Source organism: Taudactylus pleione, unplaced genomic scaffold (genome assembly GCF_031769625.1).
Source record: "Taudactylus pleione unplaced genomic scaffold, aTauple2 ptg000997l, whole genome shotgun sequence".
In the NCBI taxonomy this organism is placed as follows: Eukaryota; Metazoa; Chordata; class Amphibia; order Anura; family Myobatrachidae; genus Taudactylus; species Taudactylus pleione.
Window position 1 is genome coordinate 360475 of NW_028285398.1, and position 22033 is coordinate 382507.

A 22033-nucleotide genomic window follows, 5' to 3' on the forward strand; every position below is an offset into this window, starting at 1 on the left:
AGCCGCCATATTTATACCTCCTCCCTCTTTTCATACCTCATTCCCTTCCCAGTCTTCAACTGGGTACACACTTGCCGATGTGTGTACCCAGCGATGTGACGCCTGACCACGCAATATATATCGGGCGCACAATGTGGTGTCCAAATGTCCGATATGTCGGGCACTGGCTCCATCCACTATGCCAGTGGACACGTGTTCAACTCTGCATTAGGCAAGAGTTTTTTATGACACCACTAAAGTGTAAGCTTCATGGGACAGTTCTTTGCAGTATATGCTAGATAGTAAGCTCCTTGGGACAGGGTACACCATTAGAACACTAGATTTAAGATCAGTGCCTTGATATTTAACACTGGATTATTTTCTCCTTGACACAGATTTTCTCATGATACCATTAGACTGTAAGCTGTTTGGGACAGTGTCTTGCAGTATACCACTAGATCAGGCCTGGGGCCAACCTGTGGCTCTCCAGCTGTTGTGAAACTACAAGTCCCAGCATGCCCTGCCATAGTTTTAACATCTGTTAATAGCAAAACCGTTGCAGGGCATGTTGGGACTTGTAGTTTCACAACAGCTGGAGAGCCTCAGGTTGGCCAGGCCTGCACTAGATTGTAAGCTTCTTAGGACAGAAGCTCCCATTTCTCTACTAGAGTGTAGTCTTCTGTTAACAGGAGGCTCCATTTACTTTACTAGATAAAAATACACCACTAGACTGTAAGCTCTTTGGAACAGTATTTTAATATAGCTTGAATTATCACAGGCAGCGGTTTGTGCTATTGATGTGTAAACTACTTGCATCTGAGTCATCCTGCACCTGAGGACAATACCTTTGTTGCTGGGTAGTGAATAATTCATATTTAATCTTATGTACAATGTCTGCTGCATAATTAAAGGACACCAATACCCTTATATTTAGTACATGGTGAGTGACTAGCTCAGTGCTGCCCTCTGCTGCCACTGCCCTGTATTGCAGGGAGCTCCTGGAAAACCCCAGCAGCAATGAGTAAGAGGTTCCTGTGCTGGCTGAATGAGGTATCTGCCCCCTCACCCTCCCACAGAGACCCCCAACATCCTGTTTGGTGTATGAGCCACCATTGGTGTAAGTACAGGAACGTGCAGTCATTGCTCAGCTAGCTGATTATACTTCTACTGTTCCTCCCTATTTACTAACCCTCACTTCCCCTAACATGCATGACTTGTCCCTGTCCCTGTACCATGCATTCTGCATAACTTCTCTCTTTGAGCTATATGCATTCATGCAATATGTATACTGTATATATACTGTATATAATATAAACTGACCCCTTTTATGTGTCTCTGCAATTACATGGGCTTAAATAATGAATTGTTCTTAATGAAAGCACCTTTCTCAGCCCAGGTGCCTGCAGGAGCTGGAGGCCCTGTGGGGGGAGGGTCGGGTGGGGTCTGTATTATAGGGGTGGCATTTCCTGGTTACTGGGACATATGGCTCCCACCACGCCCAGTAACCCTGTGCTCCCTTGTGAGGTCCAGGTGGCACCTTGTATGCTGTCTCTCTGCTATGCCATTAACCCTTACCTGTACACTACTCCACCGCTGGCTATTGTGGGTGGCTCACACATAGAGGAGGCATTTTACCAGGCTGAAGTTGGCTTCTTATTCACAAAATGTTATATTAAATAAGTTAAATAAAGATAGATCACTTAGTTAACACTATGAAAACATAAAGCTGAGCCCTTTACACAAATTTCAATTGTATTTAAATGCCATGTTAATGTTTTGGGCATGAATAGGGCAGTAGAGCGGGCACAGGCACCAGATTTTGTCATTTTGAATAAGAAGCTGTAGTTGTGCAGGGGTTAACTAGCTTTGGTCATCACATTTTACACTTGGAACCCATAGATCGTGGTAAGGTAAGTATCAACTAATCTAACCTAACCCTCCTTAGGGGTGCCTAACCCTAACCCCCCCCTTCCCCGCTGCCTAAACCTAAGTCCCCTGGGGGGGGGGTGCCTAACCTTCGATCGGGATGCTGGGCGCCGGTCTCCCGGGGTTGGGGAAATGACAGGCGTCTGGATATAGACGCCGGTCATTTATCCCACGTCGGGATAAAGCAGTTGGGAAGCCGGCTTCCTGATTGTATACCATTGGAATACAGGGACAAATAATCTGTGTGGGGTTCACCTTTTATTCCGATAACCAGCACTAGGCTGGTTATAGGGAGGAGAGGGGTACCACTATAGCACAGGGCCATCTCTACCTATAGGCTAAATGGGCAGTTGCCCAAGGGCCCGTGGCCGATAGCACCCTTACCCTCCATCGCATAGCTGCCACCGCTGATATTCCTGCGTGGGGAGGAGGCCGTATGCCTCAGGCAGAGGCAGGAGCAGTGATGCACCGGGGCCCACCGTGGTGCAGGGGCCCATAGCCACCTCTGCACCCCCGCTAGTGTCTCCAGGCCCCAAGTGTAGGGCAGACCGCAGTGAGAACGTTCTGCCCTACAGTTTACAAACACGGCTGCCAGCGGCTGCAATGTGTGTGTTATAGCAGCCAATGAGAGTCAGACACTCTCATTGGCTGCTGCTTCGTCCACGGAGGGAGCCGGCTGGAGCTCACTCATGAGCTCCACCTTATGGCTCCCCCCGTAGCGGGTGATGGGAGAGACTTTATGAGTTCTCTCCCATCCCATAGTGCAGAGCGAGAGTGGGCCCGGATGAGTGGACAGCGGCAGTCGTTGGCAGGAGCAGGGACTCATATAAGTTGCTTTTTCTTTGTGTGGACATGGGGACTCGCAGAACATAGGGGGGTGCTACCGGGGGCACTATATAGGGGGGGCGCTACTGGGGGCACTGTATGGGGATGGTGGCCGCTACTGGGGGTATTGTATAAGGGGAGGCGCTACTAGGGCCATTGTATAGCCGGGGGGTGCTAATGGAGGCACTGTATGGGGAGGGTGGCCACTATTGGGGGCACTGTATAGGGGGGACTATTACTGGGGGCACTGCATAGGAAATTTGTTCTGTACAGGATCAAACTGATTTGTGTTTTTTTTTTTTTTAATTTTGTCCTGTAAATTACTTCTGTTTATCTGCCCACACCTTTTTGCGTCACGGCTGACTATGCCCATGACGTCTGACGTCTCTGGGTGGAAGAGTCAGTTTGGCGGAAATGGGTGAAGAGCTCCAGCGGCTGCAAAAGACGCCAGGCTCCATAGACAAGAGCTCCGGCGGCGCCGCTACTGGCCAAAAACGGGCCAGCTGCAGAAGAATGCGGCTGAGGACCGGAGAGTGCTGCTGTGGTTGGGAAGTAAAAGAGCGAATGAAGCTCCTCACTGTAGCGTCTCTCGGCGGACAGGTAGGCCCTTTATGAGGCCTTACCATCATTATCCCCTCCCTAGACCACCAGGCTGTCAGGCAGTAGGCATGTAGGGGTCATCAGGTCTTAGGCCTGTGGCACAAATAGGCGGGCATTAGGCCTGTGCTCCTATGGCTATAAGTGACCCTGGGCAAAAGGGGGGTGCAAACTTCTCATCTTGCCCTTGGCTCCAAACACCCTAGTTATGCCCCTGGACCTTGATCACTGCTAAATGGGTGAAGACTGCTGTGGCAGCGGGGGTTTGCCAGCTCAAGGTGAAGACTACAGGAAGCCCTGAGATCGTGAGAGTCGGGTCACCTCGGGTGAAGAACACATAGTGGTCATGGCTGAACTAGGCTTAGTTCAGCTGAAGACTACTGGACTGGTAAGTCTAATTGCATTGTATTTGCATACTATTTTAATTGTCAGGCATTAGGCCCGTGGCCACTGTAGACGTTGAGCTCTAATCAGCAGGGACGGCCTTTGTTAGGCGGACAATAAGCCTGAGCCAGAGGGCACTAGTCCCACAAGGTATAAGGGGCATTAGGCCCTATAGGGTTCATTTGGGATCCACATTAACCCATTGTTAGGTGAGCAATAGCCCCTTCATAGTGTCATTGATCCCCTAGAAGGCAGGTACTAGGCCTGAGGCAGCAGTAGATCATTAAACCCTGTAGTACTGTTGTTCTGATTTGATAAGAATGTATTGTGGTTTTGTAACCTTGTTACCTCGTCATCTCAGCTACTGCAATCAGGCCTCCGTTATAAGGTAGGCTGTAGTAAGGTACCTGTGTGTGATTATTGTAATGCTTTGTAACTGCATTATTCCATTGTCCTGTAACAATTATTGCATTATTGGTATAGATTCATAGGGGTAGCATGGTGATATGGAGTGCACTACATCCAGCCTGTATTGCTGTTGACAGGGTGCTGGTGTATGTACGAGTAGTCAGGTTGGTGTGTGGTTCAAAAGAAGTCAGTATAGAGAAGCCCTGTGGGTGTTTTTATTTTTATTTTTTGTGTATTTATTTCCAGGTACCGATATTGGGACCAGTCGTCCGTTGCCCAAATTATTTCTGCCCATATCCTTGTTGGTCAATGCAAATGGCAAGTGGGTCATATGTACCTGACCACCCTCTGTGGTTTCCAAGTGTAAAATTTGATGACCGAAGCTAGTTAACAACTACAGCTTCTTTGGATGTACAGTGTAAACACGGCCAAGAGCTTCTGTTGCTTTGTTACCAGGATGACCATCTACAGCGACTCCCTGTTTTCTGCGAATAAAAACTTTGGGAGAAGCATTCCATGTGTAATATTTTGGCAGCTCACAGTACAGCAGGGTCCTTGCAAAGTCATAATTTTGACACAATTAGAAGAAAGAAGTAAATAGTGTTGCATAATTTGGTATAGTCAGACCTGAGAATGCTGGCAAAACCTGCTAAAGCTCTCTTCAATATTAAGATCATGACAACACAAAAGTTTGCTCCGTCCCCCTACCCATATGCCGTGAGGCCCCGCAATGAGCATACAGCAAAAATTGTGGTTTTATGTTAATTAAAATATTAACAGTAATTTCGATTTAGTAGAGAAGATAGAAAAGAAAAAAAATAGTAGATAAGCTAAATCCTTTGGTATTTCCGTACCTGACCTGTAGAGGGTGAAAGCTATGCAAAAATTGTGGGTTTCAATTATATAAAAATTAACAGTAATTTCGATCTTTAAACTTTTTTTTTTTTTTTTGCCTTCGCCGTGTTTTTAATACTCGTATGTAAAATTTCACAATCGTGCCTTGTAAACTGGATTTGTATAGAAAGACAGAAGGAAAAATTTTCGCTTTTATATAGTATAGTAAAGAGTGACAATCTGGTGCCTGTGCCCGCTTTACTGCCCTATTTATGCCCAAACTCCTTGTTGGTCAAGGGAAATGGCAAGTGGGTCATATGTATGTGACCACCCTCTGTGGGTTCCAAGTGTAAAACTTGTTGACCGAGGCTAGTTAACCCCTGCACAACTACAGCTTCTTATTCAAAATGAGAAAATCTGGTGGCTGTGCCCACTTTACTGCCCTTTTTATGCCCAAAACCTTAATGTGGCATTTAAAATACAATTTTTGTTTTGTGTAAGGGACAGTTATGTTTTCATAGTGTTAACTTAGTGATCTAACTTTATTTAAATGTTTTAATATAACATTTTCTGAATAAGAAGCCAACTTCATCCTCGTAGGCATTTTGAGGTCTGAACCAACGTTATGCCGCTATAACCCTGAGACACCAGGCATGTAGATACAATGGGGCGCCATTCCAGGGTGCCTAGAGTAATTGTATGTCCTAAGTGACTATCCGTCTATTTTCATATGCACCAATGAGAACGTGCCGCACCTGGCTGTCATCACTGGTAATGGCGTTTACCTCATACTTTGGCAGAAGATGCCACTTTTGGATAAAATACTCACTTCTCTGCAAACCTTTAACATCTGTTTTAATTGAATCACTAATACAGGGTAGTACCCCCCTCCCCTTTGCACCAGGCTGAATTATTGGTGGCAATGATATAACAAGTTGGTGGAGACCTTCCTCAGAGAATATGGCCTATGGTGACAAGATGGCGTCACGCAGTTGCTGTAGATCTAGCGGTTGCGCATTCATGCTGCAGATTTTCCCACATCCCAGAGGTGCCCTATTGTACTGAGACCTGGTGACTGTGGCGGCCATTGGAGGACACTGACCTCATTGTCATGTACGTGATGCCAGCGCTGGATGACTTGCTACAGGACATGGCGTATCGTCCAGCTGGAAGCCGCCATTAGAGGCTGGGGGCACTATGGATATAAAGGGGGTGCACATATCAGCAACAATACTCAGGTAGGATGTGGTATTTGCTCTATTGGTAATAAGGGGCCTAATGTGTGCCAAGGAGACATTCCCCGCCCCATTATAGCCTGAACCGAGATCACTGATGGAAGAGGCGGTGAAGCAGGCGTTCAGGTGACAGACACACAGAGGGTGAGCACAGGCACAGGATGGGACAAACCTCCAGCAGGGGGAGTGTAGACCCTGCTATGCCTTCTGCCGGGGCTGGGTGGGGGAAATGTGGGGAGGCAATGCAGCCTGTGTAATAAAGGGATGTGTGCTGCCTCTCTAGGGCTAAAGGCAATGCACATCCTAGTCTACAAGGGTCTCGTCCATCTGCGGCACCCCAAAGAGTGCCCCCGTGCACCGTAGCACACAGTGTGGGAACCACTGAAGTCTGTAAACACAGTAATGTAGGGAGTCACCCATTGTTCAGAAGTAGAAAAGTGTGACAGGCCTATCTGACTGATGATATGGAGGATTGTTATTATATGGTATATGGAGGATTGTTATTATATGGTATATGGAGGATTGTTGTTATATGGAGGATTGTTATTATATGGTATATGGAGGATTGTTATTATATGGAGGCCTATTTAGTATAAGGGCCTGGAGCTGCATGTCTGAGGATTACAGGTTGCCACATGCCGCTTCTACTAAATTCCCCTCACACCTTTCCTCATGCAGCCGGAGCAGTGTTCTCCCCACACTTCATTTGTTGGGCGGTCCGCCTAGTAAAAATCCCCCACGGCCCGGCAGTTGAGCTGCACTGGAACTAGTGGCGGTGCAGCCGGTGCATTGCACCAGGGCCTGGACCCGCTGCTAGTGTCCCCAGGGTCCCACAAGTGTAGGGAAGACCGCAGTGAGTACACAGAGACAAACGCAGCCGCCAGCGGCAGCTGTGTATTTGTCATAGCAGTGCAGCCAGCCAATGAGTCATACAGACTCTGATTGGCTGCTGCGGCCAAGGAGGGAGCCGGCTACAGCTCACTCATGGGCTCCCATTCCGGCTCCCCCCACAGCGGTTGATGGGAGAGACATCACGACGTCTCTCCCACAGTGCAGAGCGGGCCGGGAGCAGCGGACAGCGGCGGTCGTTGGCTGGAGTGGAGATCAGGTACGTTGTGTTTTTGTTTTTTTTTCTTTTGTGAGTGTTACTGTATAAAGGGGGCTGCTACTGGGGGAGCACTGTGTAAAGGGGGCTGCTACTGGGGAGCACTGTGTAAAGGGGGCTGCTACTGGGGGAGCACTGTGAAAAGGGGCCTGCTACTGGGGGAGCACTGTGTAAAGGGGCCTGCTACTGGGGGAGCACTGTGTAAAGGGGCCTGCTACTGGGGGAGCACTGTGTAAAGGGGGCTGCTACTGGGGGAGCACTGTGTAAAGGGGGCTGCTATTGGGGGAGCACTGTGTAAAGGGGGCTGCTACTGGGGGAGCACTGTGTAAAGGGGGCTGCTACTGGGGGAGCACTGTGTAAAGGGGCCTGCTACTGGGGGAGCACTGTAAAGGGGCCTGCTACTGGGGGAGCACTGTGTAAAGGGGCTTCTACTGGGGGAGCACTGTGTAAAGGGGCCTGCTACTGGGGGAGCACTGTGTAAAGGGGGCTGCTACTGGGGGAGCACTGTGTAAAGGGGGCTGCTACTGGGGGAGCACTGTGTAAAGGGGCCTGCTACTGGGGGAGCACTGTGTAAAGGGGCCTGCTACTGGGGGAGCACTGTGTAAAGGGGGCTGCTACTGGGGGAGCACTGTGTTAAGGGGGCTGCTACTGGGGGAGCACTGTGTTAAGGGGCCTGCTACTGGGGGAGCACTGTGTAAAGGGGGCTGCTACTGGGGGAGCACTGTGTAAAGGGGGCTGCTACTGGGGGAGCACTGTGTAAAGGGGCCTGCTACTGGGGGAGCACTGTGTAAAGAGGTCTGCTACTGGGGGAGCACTGTGTAAAGGGGCCTGCTACTGGGGGAGCACTGTGTAAAGGGGCATCGTATAAAGGGGGCTGCCACTGGGGGGCACCGCATAAGGGCAAAGCTAAACTACAGGGGGCAATGCATAAAGGGCACTTTTGACTGAGAGCCAGTGGGGGAGCAGCCTGAGACCTGTCGGGCTGGATTGGTAAGGGAGATGCCCCTTTTCCCAGCGCACATAATTGCGAAGGCCCCCACCCGGCTACTTTTTGATACCACCCGGCAGGAAAAAAATTCTGGGAGAACACTGCGGAGGACCAACGACCAATATATCCTTATGTATGTATGGATGTGAGTGCACAGGGTGACATGGGGGTGACTGACATGCTGTATAGATTTCAGCCCTACAGGACAGTGAACAGTTAATGACACCCAATGATGACTGTCATGTCTGGGGCGAGTGCTGGCTGCAGTAATAAGGGCGGCCTGTCAGTACCAGCAGAACACTGGGGGTCTGTTCGGGTGCCAGGGCTTGTGGGTGTGGTGGTCTGGGCACACAGCTGCTTCTGTGGCGCCAAAGGAGCTCGGACGGCAGATCCGTGTGAGCCGGTGTGCGAGCGGGTAATGTTCCTCCTGTTCTCTTTACTGTCACTTCACTATTACTCTCTCCTCACTATTACTCTCTGCCCATTCTCATGCTGTCTTTCTGCTCACCATTACTGTCTGCCCATCCTCATGCTGTCTCTCTCCTCACTATTACTCTCTGCCCATTGTCGTGCTGTCTCTCTGCTCACTATTACACTCTGCTCATTCTCATGCTGTCTCTCTGCTCACCATTACTGTCTGCTCGTTCTCATGCTGTCTCTCTGATCACCATTACTCTCTGCCCATTCTCATGCTGTCTCTCTGATCACCATTACTCTCTGCCCATTCTCATGCTGTCTCTCTGATCACTATTACTCTCTGCTCACTATTACTCTCTGTTCCTTTTTACACTCTCTCTGCTCACTATTACTCTCTGCCCATTCTCATGCTGTCTCTCTGCTCACTGTTACTGTCTCTGCTCACTGTTACACTCTGCTCATTCTCACGCTGTCTCTCTGCTCACTATTACTCTCTGCCCATTCTCGTGCTGTCTCTCTGCTCACCATTACTGTCTGCCCATTCTCATGCTGTCTCTCTGCTCACCATTACTGTCTGCCCATTCTCATGCTGTCTCTCTGCTCACCATTACTGTCTGCCCATTCTCATGCTGTCTCTCTGCTCACCATTACTGTCTGCCCATTCTCATGCTGTCTCTGCTCACTGTTACACTCTGCTCATTCTCATGCTGTCTCTCTGCTCACCATTACTGTCTGCCCATTCTCGTGCTGTCTCTCTGCTCAGCATTACTGTTTGCTCGTTCTCATGCTGTCTTTCTGCTCACCATTACTGTCTGCCCATTCTCATGCTGTCTCTACTCACTATTACTCTCTGCCCATTCTCATGCTGTCTCTACTCACTATTACTCTCTGCTCATTCTCATGCTGTCTCTCTGCTCACCATTACTGTCTGCCCATTCTCATGCTGTCTTTCTGCTCACCATTACTGTCTGCCAATTCTCATGCTGCCTCTGCTCACTATTACTCTCTGCCCATTCTCATGCTTACTGTCTGCCCATTCTCATGCTGTCTCTACTCACTATTACTCTCTGCTCATTCTCATGCTGTCTCTCTGCTCACCATTACTGTCTGCTCGTTCTCATGCTGTCTTTCTGCTCACCATTACTGTCTGCCCATTCTCATGCTGTCTCTCTGCTCACCATTACTGTCTGCCCATTCTCATGCTGTCTCTCTGCTCACCATTACTGTCTGCCCATTCTCATGCTGTCTCTGCTCACTGTTACACTTTGCTCATTCTCATGCTGTCTCTCTGCTTACCATTACTGTCTGCCCATTCTCATGCTGTCTCTGCTCACTGTTACACTTTGCTCATTCTCATGCTGTCTCTCTGCTCACCATTACTCTCTGCCCATTCTCATGCTGTCTCTCTGCTCCCCATTACTGTCTGCCCATTCTCATGCTGTCTCTGCTCACTGTTACTCTCTGCTCATTCTCATGCTGTCTTTCTGCTCACTGTTACACTCTGCTCATTCTCATGCTGTCTCTCTGCTCACCATTACTGTCTGCTCATTCTCATGCTGTCTTTCTGCTCACCATTACTGTCTGCCCATTCTCATGCTGTCTCTCTGATCACTATTACTCTCTGCCCATTCTCATGCTGTCTCTGCTCACCATTACTGTCTGCCCATTCTCATGCTGTGTCTCTGCTCACCATTACTGTCTGCCCATTCTCATGCTGTCTCTGCTCACTGTTACTCTCTGCCCATTCTCATGCTGTCTTTCTGCTCACTGTTACACTTTGCTCATTCTCATGCTGTCTCTCTGCTCGCCATTACTGTCTGCTCATTCTCGTGCTGTCTCTCTGCTCACTGTTACTCTCTGTTCCTTTTTACACTCTCTCTGCTCACTATTACTCTCTGCCCATTCTCATGCTGTCTCTCTGCTTATGCTGTCTCTCTGCTCACCATTACTGTCTGCTCATTCTCATGCTGTCTCTGCTCACTGTTACTCTCTGTTCCTTTTTACACTCTCTCTGCTCACTATTACTCTCTGCCCATTCTCATGCTGTCTCTCTGCTCATGCTGTCTCTCTGCTCGCCATTACCTCACTGTTACTCTCTGTTCCTTTTTACACTCTCTCTGCTCACTATTACTCTCTGCCCATTCTCATGCTGTCTCTCTGCTCATGCTGTCTCTCTGCTCACTGTTACTGTCTCTGCTCACTGTTACACTCTGCTCCTTTTTACACTCTCTCTGCTCACTATTACTCTCTGCCCATTCTCATGCTGTCTCTCTGCTCATGCTCATGCTGTCTCTCTGCTCACCATTACTGTCTGCTCATTCTCATGCTGTCTCTGATCACTGTTACTCTCTGTTCTTTTTTACACTGTCTCTCTGCTCACTATTACTCTCTGCCCATTCTCATGCTGTCTCTACTCACTATTACTCTCTGCCCATTCTCATGCTGTCTCTACTCACTATTACTCTCTGCCCATTCTCATGCTGTCTCTACTCACTATTACTCTCTGCTCATTCTCATGCTGTCTCTCTGCTCACCATTACTGTCTGCCCATTCTCATGCTGTCTCTACTCACCATTACTCTCTGCCCATTCTCATGCTGTCTCTCTGCTCACTGTTACTGTCTGCCCATTCTCATGCTGTCTCTGCTCACCATTACTGTCTGCCCATTCTCATGCTGTCTCTACTCACCATTACTCTCTGCCCATTCTCATGCTGTCTCTCTGCTCATGCTCATGCTGTCTCTCTGCTCACTGTTACTGTCTGCCCATTCTCATGCTGTCTCTGCTCACCATTACTGTCTGCCCATTCTCATGCTGTCTCTCTGCTCATGCTCATGCTGTCTCTCTGCTCATGCTCATGCTGTCTCTACTCACCATTACTCTCTGCCCATTCTCATGCTGTCTCTCTGCTCATGCTCATGCTGTCTCTCTGCTCACCATTACTGTCTGCTCATTCTCATGCTGTCTCTGCTCACTGTTACACTCTGCTCATTCTCATGCTGTCTCTCTGCTCACCATTACTGTCTGCTCATTCTCATGCTGTCTCTGCTCACTGTTACTCTCTGTTCCTTTTTACACTCTCTCTGCTCACTATTACTCTCTGCCCATTCTCATGCTGTCTCTCTGCTCACTGTTACTGTCCCTGCTCACTGTTACACTTTGCTCCTTTTTACACTCTCTCTGCTCACTATTACTCTCTGCCCATTCTCATGCTGTCTCTCTGCTCATGCTCATGCTGTCTCTCTGCTGACCATTACTGTCTGCTCATTCTCATGCTGTCTCTGCTCACTGTTACTCTCTGTTCCTTTTTACACTCTCTCTGCTCACTATTACTCTCTGCCCATTCTCATGCTGTCTCTCTTCTCATGCTCATGCTGTCTCTCTGCTCACCATTACTGTCTGCTCATTCTCATGCTGTCTCTGCTCACTGTTACTCTCTGTTCCTTTTTACACTCTCTCTGCTCACTAGTACTCTCTGCCCATTCTCATGCTGTCTCTCTGCTCACTGTCACTGTCTCTGCTCACTGTTAAACTTTGCTCCTTTTTACACTGTCTCTCTGCTCACTATTACTCTCTGCCCATTCTCATGCTGTCTCTACTCACTATTACTCTCTGCCCATTCTCATGCTGTCTCTACTCACTATTACTCTCTGCTCATTCTCATGCTGTCTCTCTGCTCACCATTACTGTCTGCCCATTATCATGCTGTCTCTGCTCACCATTACTGTCTGCCCATTCTCATGCTGTCTCTACTCACCATTACTCTCTGCCCATTCTCATGCTGTCTCTCTGCTCATGCTCATGCTGTCTCTCTGCTCACTGTTACTGTCTCTGCTCACTGTTACACTCTGCTCCTTTTTACACTCTCTCTGCTCACTATTACTCTCTGCCCATTCTCATGCTGTCTCTCTGCTCATGCTGTCTCCCTGCTCACCATTACTGTCTGCTCATTCTCATGCTGTCTCTGCTCACTGTTACTCTCTGTTCCTTTTTACACTCTCTCTGCTCACTATTACTCTCTGCCCATTCTCATGCTGTCTCTCTGCTCATGCTGTCTCTCTGCTCACCATTACTGTCTGCCCATTCTCATGCTGTCTCTACTCACTATTACTCTCTGCCCATTCTCATGCTGTCTCTACTCACTATTACTCTCTGCTCATTCTCATGCTGTCTCTCTGCTCACCATTACTGTCTGCCCGTTCTCATGCTGTCTTTCTGCTCACCATTACTGTCTGCCCGTTCTCATGCTGTCTTTCTGCTCACCATTACTGTCTGCCCATTCTCATGCTGTCTCTGCTCACTATTACTCTCTGCCCATTCTCATGCTGTCTCTCTGCTCACTATTACTCTCTGCCCATTCTCATGCTGTCTCTATTCACTATTACTCTCTGCCCATTCTCATGCTGTCTCTCTGCTCGCCATTACTGTCTGCTCATTCTCGTGCTGTCTCTCTGCTCACTGTTACTCTCTGTTCCTTTTTACACTCTCTCTGCTCACTATTACTCTCTGCCCATTCTCATGCTGTCTCTCTGCTCATGCTGTCTCTCTGCTCACTGTTACTGTCTCTGCTCACTGTTACACTCTGCTCCTTTTTACACTCTCTCTGCTCACTATTACTCTCTGCCCATTCTCATGCTGTCTCTCTGCTCATGCTCATGCTGTATCTCTGCTCACCATTACTGTCTGCTCATTCTCATGCTGTCTCTGCTCACTGTTACTCTCTGTTCCTTTTTTACACTCTCTCTGCTCACTAGTACTCTCTGCCCATTCTCATGCTGTCTCTCTGCTCACTGTCACTGTCTCTGCTCACTGTTAAACTTTGCTCCTTTTTACACTGTCTCTCTGCTCACTATTACTCTCTGCCCATTCTCATGCTGTCTCTACTCACTATTACTCTCTGCCCATTCTCATGCTGTCTCTACTCACTATTACTCTCTGCCCATTCTCATGCTGTCTCTACACAATTACTCTCTGCTCATTGTCATGCTGTCTCTCTGCTCACCATTACTGTCTGCCCATTCTCTTGCTGTCTCTGCTCACCATTACTGTCTGCCCATTCTCATGCTGTCTCTACTCACCATTACTCTCTGCCCATTCTCATGCTGTCTCTCTGCTCATGCTCATGCTGTCTCTCTGCTCATGCTCATGCTGTCTCTACTCACCATTACTCTCTGCCCATTCTCATGCTGTCTCTCTGCTCATGCTCATGCTGTCTCTCTGCTCACTGTTACTGTCTGCCCATTCTCATGCTGTCTCTACTCACCATTACTCTCTGCCCATTCTCATGCTGTCTCTCTGCTCATGCTCATGCTGTCTCTCTGCTCACTGTTACTGTCTCTGCTCACTGTTACACTCTGCTCCTTTTTACACCTACTCTCTGCTCATTCTCATGCTGTCTCTGCTCAACGTTACTGTCTGCTCGTGCTCACTGTTACTCTGTGCTCACTGTTACTCTGTGCTCACTCTCATGCTGTCTCTGCTCCCCATTACTGTCTCTGGCCCTGATTCCGAGCCACCCACTCTGAATCTGGGCCTTTTTTTTTTTTTTTTTGTGCGGCCTCCTGGCCGCTCGCATAGCTGTGGGTGACCATCAAGACCATCGGGCTTGCGACGAGACCCTTGTGGTAGGGTCTCGTGGCCGCAAGCCCCAGAGAGCTTCTGGGTCTAATAGAGCCGGAAGCTCTCCCACTGACCTCACTTGTGCATGCAGGTCTTGCGCATGCGCACGACTGAGCCGGCTCCATCGTGCGCATGCCCAGTGGGCAAACATCGACCCGGTTGTGAGCGCTCAGCGCTTGCGACCGGGTATGAATCAGGCCCTCTGCTCACGGTTACGCTCTGCTCCTTCTTATGCTGTCTCTCTGCTCATTCTCCTGCTGTCTCCCTGCTCACTGTTACACTCTGCTCATTCTCCCTGCTCACCATCTTACTCTCTCCCTATTTTTATGCTGCCTCCCTCCTCACTATTACTCTCTGCTCCTTATTACACTGTCTCTGCTCACTATTACTCTTCTCATTCTCACGCTGTCTCTCTACTCAGCATTACTGTCTCTGCTCAATGTTACTCGCCTCATTCTTAGGCTTTCTCACTCTCTCATTCTTATGTTGTCTCTCTGCTCACCATTACTTTCTCTGCTCACTGTTACTCTCTGCTTATTCTCACCCTGTCTCTCTGCTCACCATCATCCTCTCTACTCACTATCAGCCTGTCTCTCTGCTCACCGTTATACTCCTCATTATCACCCGGTCTCTCTGCTCACAAGTATCCTCTCTGCTCACCATTATACTCCTCACTATCACCCTGTCTCTCTGCTCACCATTATACTCTCTGCTCACCATTATACTCCTCACTATCACCCGGTCTCTCTGCTCACAAGTATCCTCTCTACTCACTATCACCCTGTCTCTCTGTTCACCAGTATCCTCTCTGCTCACCAGTATCCTCTCTGCTCACCATTATACTCCTCACTATCACCCGGTCTCTCTGCTCACCAGTATCCTCTCTACTCACCATTATCCTCTATATTCACTATCGCCCTGTCTCTCTGCTCACCATTATCCTCTCTACTCACTATCGCCCTGTCTCTCTGCTCACCATTATCCCCTCTACTCACTATCGCCCTGTCTCTCTGCTCACCATTATCCCCTCTACTCACTATTGCCCTGTCTCTCTGCTCACCATTATAATCTCTGCTCACCATTATACTCCTCACTATCACCCGGTCTCTCTGCTCACCAGTATCCTCTCTACTCACCATTATCCTCTCTACTCACTATCACCCTCTCTGCTCACCATTATACTCCTCACTGTCACCCTGTCTCTCTGCTCACCAGTATCCTCTCTACTCACTATCACCCTGTCTCTCTGCTCACCATTATACTCCTCACTATCACCCTTTCTCTTTGCTCACCAGTATCCTCTCTACTCACTATCACCCGGTCTCTCTGCTCACCATTATCCTCTCTACTCACCATTATCCTCTCTACTCACTATCACCCTGTCTCTCTGCTCACCATTATACTCTCTGCTCACCATTATACTCCTCACTATCACCCGGTCTCTCTGCTCACCATTATACTCCTCACTATCACCCTGTCTCTCTGCTCACCAGTATCCTCTCTACTCACTATCGCCCTGTCTCCCTGCTCACCATTATAATCTCTGCTCACCATTATACTCCTCACTATCACCTTGTCTCTCTGCTCACCAGTATCCTCTCTGCTCACCATTATACTCCTCACTATCACCCGGTCTCTGCTCACCATTATACTCTCTACTCACTATCACCCGGTCTCTGCTCACCATTATACTCCTCACTATCACCCTGTCTCTCTGCTCACCAATATCCTCTCTGCTCACCATTATACTCCTCACTATCACCCTGTCTCTCTGCTCACCATTATACTCCTCACTATCACCCTGTCTCTCTGCTCACCATTATCCTCTCTACTCACCATTATACTCCTCACTATCACCCGGTCTCTCTGCTCACCATTATCCCCTCTACTCACTATCGCCCTGTCTCTCTGCTCACCATTATCCCCTCTACGCACTATCGCCCTGTCTCTCTGCTCACCAATATCCTCTCTGCTCACCATTATACTCCTCACTATCACCCGGTCTCTCTGCTCACCATTATACTCCTCACTATCACCCTGTCTCTCTGCTCACCAGTATCCTCTCTGCTCACTATCGCCCTGTCTCTCTGCTCACCATTATCCTCTCTACTCACTATCGCCCTGTCTCCCTGCTCACCATTATAATCTCTGCTCACCATTATACTCCTCACTATCACCTTGTCTCTCTGCTCACCAGTATCCTCTCTGCTCACCATTATACTCCTCACTATCACCCGGTCTCTGCTCACCATTATACTCTCTACTCACTATCACCCGGTCTCTGCTCACCATTATACTCCTCACTATCACCCTGTCTCTCTGCTCACCAATATCCTCTCTGCTCACCCTTATACTCCTCACTATCACCCTGTCTCTCTGCTCACCATTATACTCCTCACTATCACCCTGTCTCTCTGCTCACCATTATCCTCTCTACTCACCATTATACTCCTCACTATCACCCGGTCTCTCTGCTCACCATTATCCCCTCTACTCACTATCGCCCTGTCTCTCTGCTCACCATTATCCCCTCTACTCACTATCGCCCTGTCTCTCTGCTCACCAATATCCTCTCTGCTCACCATTATACTCCTCACTATCACCCTGTCTCTCTGCTCACCATTATACTCCTCACTATCACCCTGTCTCTCTGCTCACCATTATCCTCTCTACTCACCATTATACTCCTCACTATCATCCTGTCTCTTTGCTCACCAGTATCCTCTCTACTCACCATTATCCTCTCTACTCACTATCACCCGGTCTCTCTGCTCACCATTATCCTCTCTACTCACCATTATCCTCTCTACTCACTATCACCCTGTCTCTCTGCTCACCATTATACTCTCTGCTCACCATTAAACTCCTCACTATCACCCTGTCTCTCTGTTCACCAGTATCCTCTCTGCTCACCATTATACTCCTCACTATCACCCTGTCTCTCTGCTCACCATTGTACTCCTCACTATCACCCTGTCTCTCTGCTCGCCATTATCCTCTCTACTCACTATCACCCTGTCTCTCTGCTCACCATTATTCTCTCTGCTCACCATTTTACTCCTCACTATCACTCGGTCTCTCTGCTCACCATTATCCTCTCTGCTCACCATCACCCTGCCTCTTTGCTTACTACTAATTTATGGGGTAAATTTACAAAGCTTCACTTTTCAAAGCCACCACATCTTCAGTGGTTTTGAACATTTGATTTAAATGGGCAATAATACATAGAAAACATACTTAGGCGTGATGGCTTTGTAAAGCACTGATGAGTATATTTACCAATATGCCGCTTTGTTTACTATTATCTCATTAATCTGACAATTACTGTCACCTTACTGAGTCGGTCTGTCCCTATTTTGTGGCTGTCCTTTTATTAACCCTTCTCATCCTGCTCTATGTACTTTTATTAACCCTTCTCATCCTGCTCTCCCTTTCCCCTAGCTGTTGGATTCTACCTCGGTCTCCTAACTTTTTTGTCTTCCCCGCATGTCTCTTGCCCTGTCACATACAGGTGCTTAGCAGGGTCTGTCTTGTTACTGACGGGCTCTGTATATACTCTGATTTCTCTCTGAACATGTCATCGTTCCTCTTACTGCAGGTAAAAATGTCGGCTGCGCAGACTGAGCTGGAACGCGCCATTGTGACAGTGGTGAAATGTTTCTATGATCATGCGAGCGAGGAGGGCAAGAAAGAGACTCTGAGTGTGGGGGAATTCAGCAAACTGGTCGCCACGGAGCTCCCTCGCCTGATGAAGGTCAGTCCCCGCCACTCCTGGTTTCTATGGCGTCACTGATACTGGGGCACTGTACAGAAAAATAAGTCCACAGAATCTTATGTCATAGATAAACAGAGGAAATGCATGAGCATCCAGACAGTCCAGAACGGGTCACAATACAGACAGTACAAGAGCACAGTGCAGCGTTAGACTGGGACATTACAGGGACAAGGATAGATCTGGGGTAGAGCGGAACCTGTCCGAGAACTTATAATCTAGGGGGAAGGGGGAAGTGAGAGACCGCGGGAGCAGTCAGGTCAGACATGAATGCGGAGGGGAAGGGGCTGCTAGGCAAGTAAGAAGAGGTGGGTTTTGAGGGAGTGCCCTAAGACTTGGGGGGATAGTCTTGTGAGGATACAAGTTCCAGAAGTGGAACCAGCGCAGAAGAAGTCTTGGAGATGGGATTGTGAGGAGGTAGTCAGCTGGATAGAGAGGCAGAGGCCGATGTAGCGATGTGGTAGGTATATCTTGTGATGGGATCTGCAAAGTAAGATGGGAAGTCTGGTAGAGTGCTTGGCAAGTGAGGGTGAGCAGCTTGAATTGGATTTGGCAAGCAATGGGGAGATTGTGGAGGCATAGGGGTTGCAGTTGGAGAGGGAGATTAGTCTGGCTGCAGCATTCATGGTGGATTAGTTAAGGGAAGAGATGGGTGAGTGGAAGCGAGGTAAGGGGAAGGTTACAATAGTGGAGGCAGGAGATAAGTAAATGTAATGAGAGATATAGTTATCCTCTGAGTGAGGAAGGTGTGTCCCGCTGACCAGAGAATCATCCACTGTCCCACATGCCCTGCCACGTCTCATATTCCCCCACCACCTGACCACAAGTCTGGCCGCTCCAATCACCATTCAGGGTGTTATTCTGTGGCTGTAATGGTGAAAGGTTCAGCACCCCGATTAGTCTGGCACAGTCCCCGGAGATCATAGACATAGAACATCGCCACCTAGGGGCAGAGCTCTGACCAGCATGCTGGGTCATTATATATAGTCCTTGGCTTTCTCCTCCCATGGCGGTCACATGACGCTGTGCTTTCTGACCTATCCCGTAGGACGTGTCGGTGGAGGAGAAGATGAAAGAACTGGACATTAACCAGGATAATGAGTTGAAGTTTAATGAGTACTGGCGGCTGATTGGAGAGACGGCAAAAGAAGTTAAGGCCAAGGCCAAGATGAAATGACGCCCGCTGTCCGATGTTTTCTGACGATAATAAAGAGAAATCGCCTTTTGTGCCTGATGACGTCATTATTTGCATTACTTTATTTGCTAATGAGGTTCCTACAGGAAATGACGGATGGCGCAGGGTTTCCGGGTAAATCTGCACCGTTCAGGTAGCAAGGGGTTAAGCAGGAACAAATCCTGGCGGTTTGGAGCCGGGTGTTATTTGTAAGTATTAGGGCCCAGACTCACTACGGGTCGCCATTGTGCTAATGCGCACGCTATATATATATATATATATATCAGTGTTGATATGCAAATACCAGGCACGCTATCGGTGCTATGGCTGCGTATATGGCTTTCTCTTCCATCTTATATCCAGCAATAATCAGCATGTAGTTGTGCCACTTACCAGCGCGTTGTACTACGTTACTCAGAGCCTTTAGTAATGTACAGAATATCCTACGGCCCCAGTCACCAGCATATTATGACCACCCCCAGGCCTGCCTCATACCTCCTGGTCACCCCCAGTGACTGTGTATTGGTCACCTAAGGCAAATCCACTGTTTTCATGGAGTTTCTGGCGTGATATATTGCACAAGGAAGGGGGTGCAGAGACCTGTTTGGGCACCACAGGTTGTAGCTACAGTACATGGTAACACTAAGTCAGGAGAAGAGGTAAACTCGGGGTATAAGTGGGGTGTAGAGTATCATACAGTCGTCACGAATACCAGACTCCCAGGATACAAGTGTATAAATGAGATAGTATCAAAGTGTTGCCTGTCACTATAGTAATAATAGACCTCGCTGCCTTTTCTTCTGGAAGTGATGATCAAGAAGCCTTTGGGGGTCTCTCAATAATACAAAAACCACAAATCCCAAGTCTGGGTACATTTATCTCCTTTACCCTGTAACTAGTGGCTCATCCTCTCCCTGATGCTAGGAGACAGATTCGGTGCTGTAGACGGCTTCAACAATTTTGCAGTCCAACTATTATCGACTTGTATGACGTGAGATGGTCATTTATGGGGGCTGAGACTTAGGGAAAGCCTAGAGGTACTGTGCAGGGCACCACAGGGCCTCCCCCCGGTAAGATGCCACCAAGTAAATGCTGGATATTCAGGGCCTGTGTCTGAGTGACTGAGGCGGCTGGATGGCAGGGCGGCCGGATTCGCTGCCTTATGCCCATGCGGGTTTCCGTAGGGCTAATGTGAGGATTCATGCGGGAAGCTGCTCCGCCCTCTGATTTACGCTACGGGCACCAGTCTCATGTTGGGTACAAGCGATCTGTCTGACACAGGCGGCCTTTCCCCCGTATGCAGGACTCCTAATAGCCCGGAACTCTAGCTACACGCCCACTGCGCTCCCACTAGCTGGAACAATTCAGTGTGGTCGCTGCGTTGCCAATGGCTTCTCTCAGGGGGGTATAAGAAGTCAGTTCAAAAGGAGTGAGGGGTGTAAACGGCTGCTCGCTCGTTAAGGTTTGTAGAAAGGGGGCGCACGTCTAATTATTTGGGTAGCTTTGGGGGGGGGATGTGATGAGTCTTACGGTAAGGAAAACCGAGAACCGCGTAACATCTGCATAAACCATTTGTGAGCCTGAAGTTCCTCCGAGGCTGTGGGGGCGGATGATTGGCCAACGGAATTTGGTGACTGGATTATAAGATTATTCCTCTGTCTCCATGAACAGATCCCAGGGAGGATACTGGGATATAGAACCGACCAGTGTTACCCAGTTCCGGAATTTAGGGTCCTCAGGAGATTTCCATGCTTCTCCCTATGCCAACATTAACAGAGGAATTATACAGATGTGTCCACATCTGTCCTCCGTGCGCTGCAAGTCACGTTAAACGTAACGTGCGAGCGCCGTGTGACTCGGTAGTGCCAAGCGTCTCTTCATGTGACTTTTTACCTTAAAATGCATCTTATTTGCAAAGCGATGTGAATATATAGCACAAGCAGCTTCTGCTGAGTAAAATGATATGCGACATGTCTATGTTCTTGTTTGTGTGACTGCGGGTGTATCTGCATGCCTATATTCTGTGTGTGACTGCGGCTGTATCTGCATGCCTATATTCTGTGTGTGACTGCGGGTGTATCTGCATGCCTATATTCTGTGTGTGACTGCGGGTGTATCTGCATGCCTATATTCTGTGTGTGACTGCGGCTGTATCTGCATGCCTAGATTCTGTGTGTGACTGCGGCTGTATCTGCATGCCTATATTCTGTGTGTGACTGCGGGTGTATCTGCATGCCTATATTCTGTGTGTGACTGCGGGTGTATCTGCATGCCTATATTCTGTGTGTGACTGCGGCTGTGTCTGCATGCCTATATTCTGTGTGTGTGACTGCGGGTGTATCTGCATGCCTATATTCTGTGTGTGACTGCGGGTGTATCTGCATGCCTATATTCTGTGTGTGACTGCGGGTGTTCTGCATGCCTATATTCTGTGTGTGTGACTGCGGGTGTATCTGCATGCCTATATTCTGTGTGTATGACTGCGGGTGTATCTACATGCCTATATTCTGTGTGTGACTGCGGCTGTATCTGCATGCCTATATTCTGTGTGTGACTGCGGCTGTATCTGCATGCCTATATTCTGTGTGTGACTGCGGCTGTATCTCATGCCTATATTCTGTGTGTAACTGCGGGTGTATCTGCATGCCTGTATTCTGTGTGTGACTGCGACTGTATCTGCATGCCTATATTCTGTGTGTGTGACTGCGGCTGTATCTGCATACCTATGTTCTGTGTGTGTGACTGCGGCTGTATCTGCATACCTATGTTCT

The 22033-nt window shown here is 48.7% G+C and overlaps 1 protein-coding gene across 2 annotated transcripts; it reads left to right on the plus strand.

Annotated features, from left to right (window-relative positions):
- Positions 1-951: 951 nt before the first annotated feature.
- Positions 952-19322, plus strand: S100A13 (S100 calcium binding protein A13). 2 transcript variants are annotated; one of them, XM_088460965.1, is made up of 3 exons: positions 952-1096; positions 17915-18070; positions 19137-19322. In XM_088460965.1, the coding sequence occupies exons 2-3, from the start codon at positions 17921-17923 to the stop codon at positions 19263-19265; spliced, it is 279 nt and encodes a 92-aa protein (XP_088317091.1). In that variant the 5' UTR covers positions 952-1096; positions 17915-17920; the 3' UTR covers positions 19266-19322. The 2 variants fall into 2 exon arrangements, with proteins under 2 accessions (XP_088317091.1, XP_088317092.1); XM_088460966.1 differs by lacking the exon at positions 952-1096 and adding an exon at positions 8622-8696.
- Positions 19323-22033: the final 2711 nt, after the last annotated feature.

Excerpts from the sequence above, each read along its gene's own strand:
- S100A13 (XM_088460965.1), top strand. The coding sequence starts at position 17,921 with ATGTCGGCTGCGCAGACTGAGCTGGAACGCGCCATTGTGACAGTGGTG. Across the intron at positions 18,071-19,136 it reads AGCTCCCTCGCCTGATGAAG|GACGTGTCGGTGGAGGAGAA; the intron begins GTCAGTCCCCGC and ends CCTATCCCGTAG.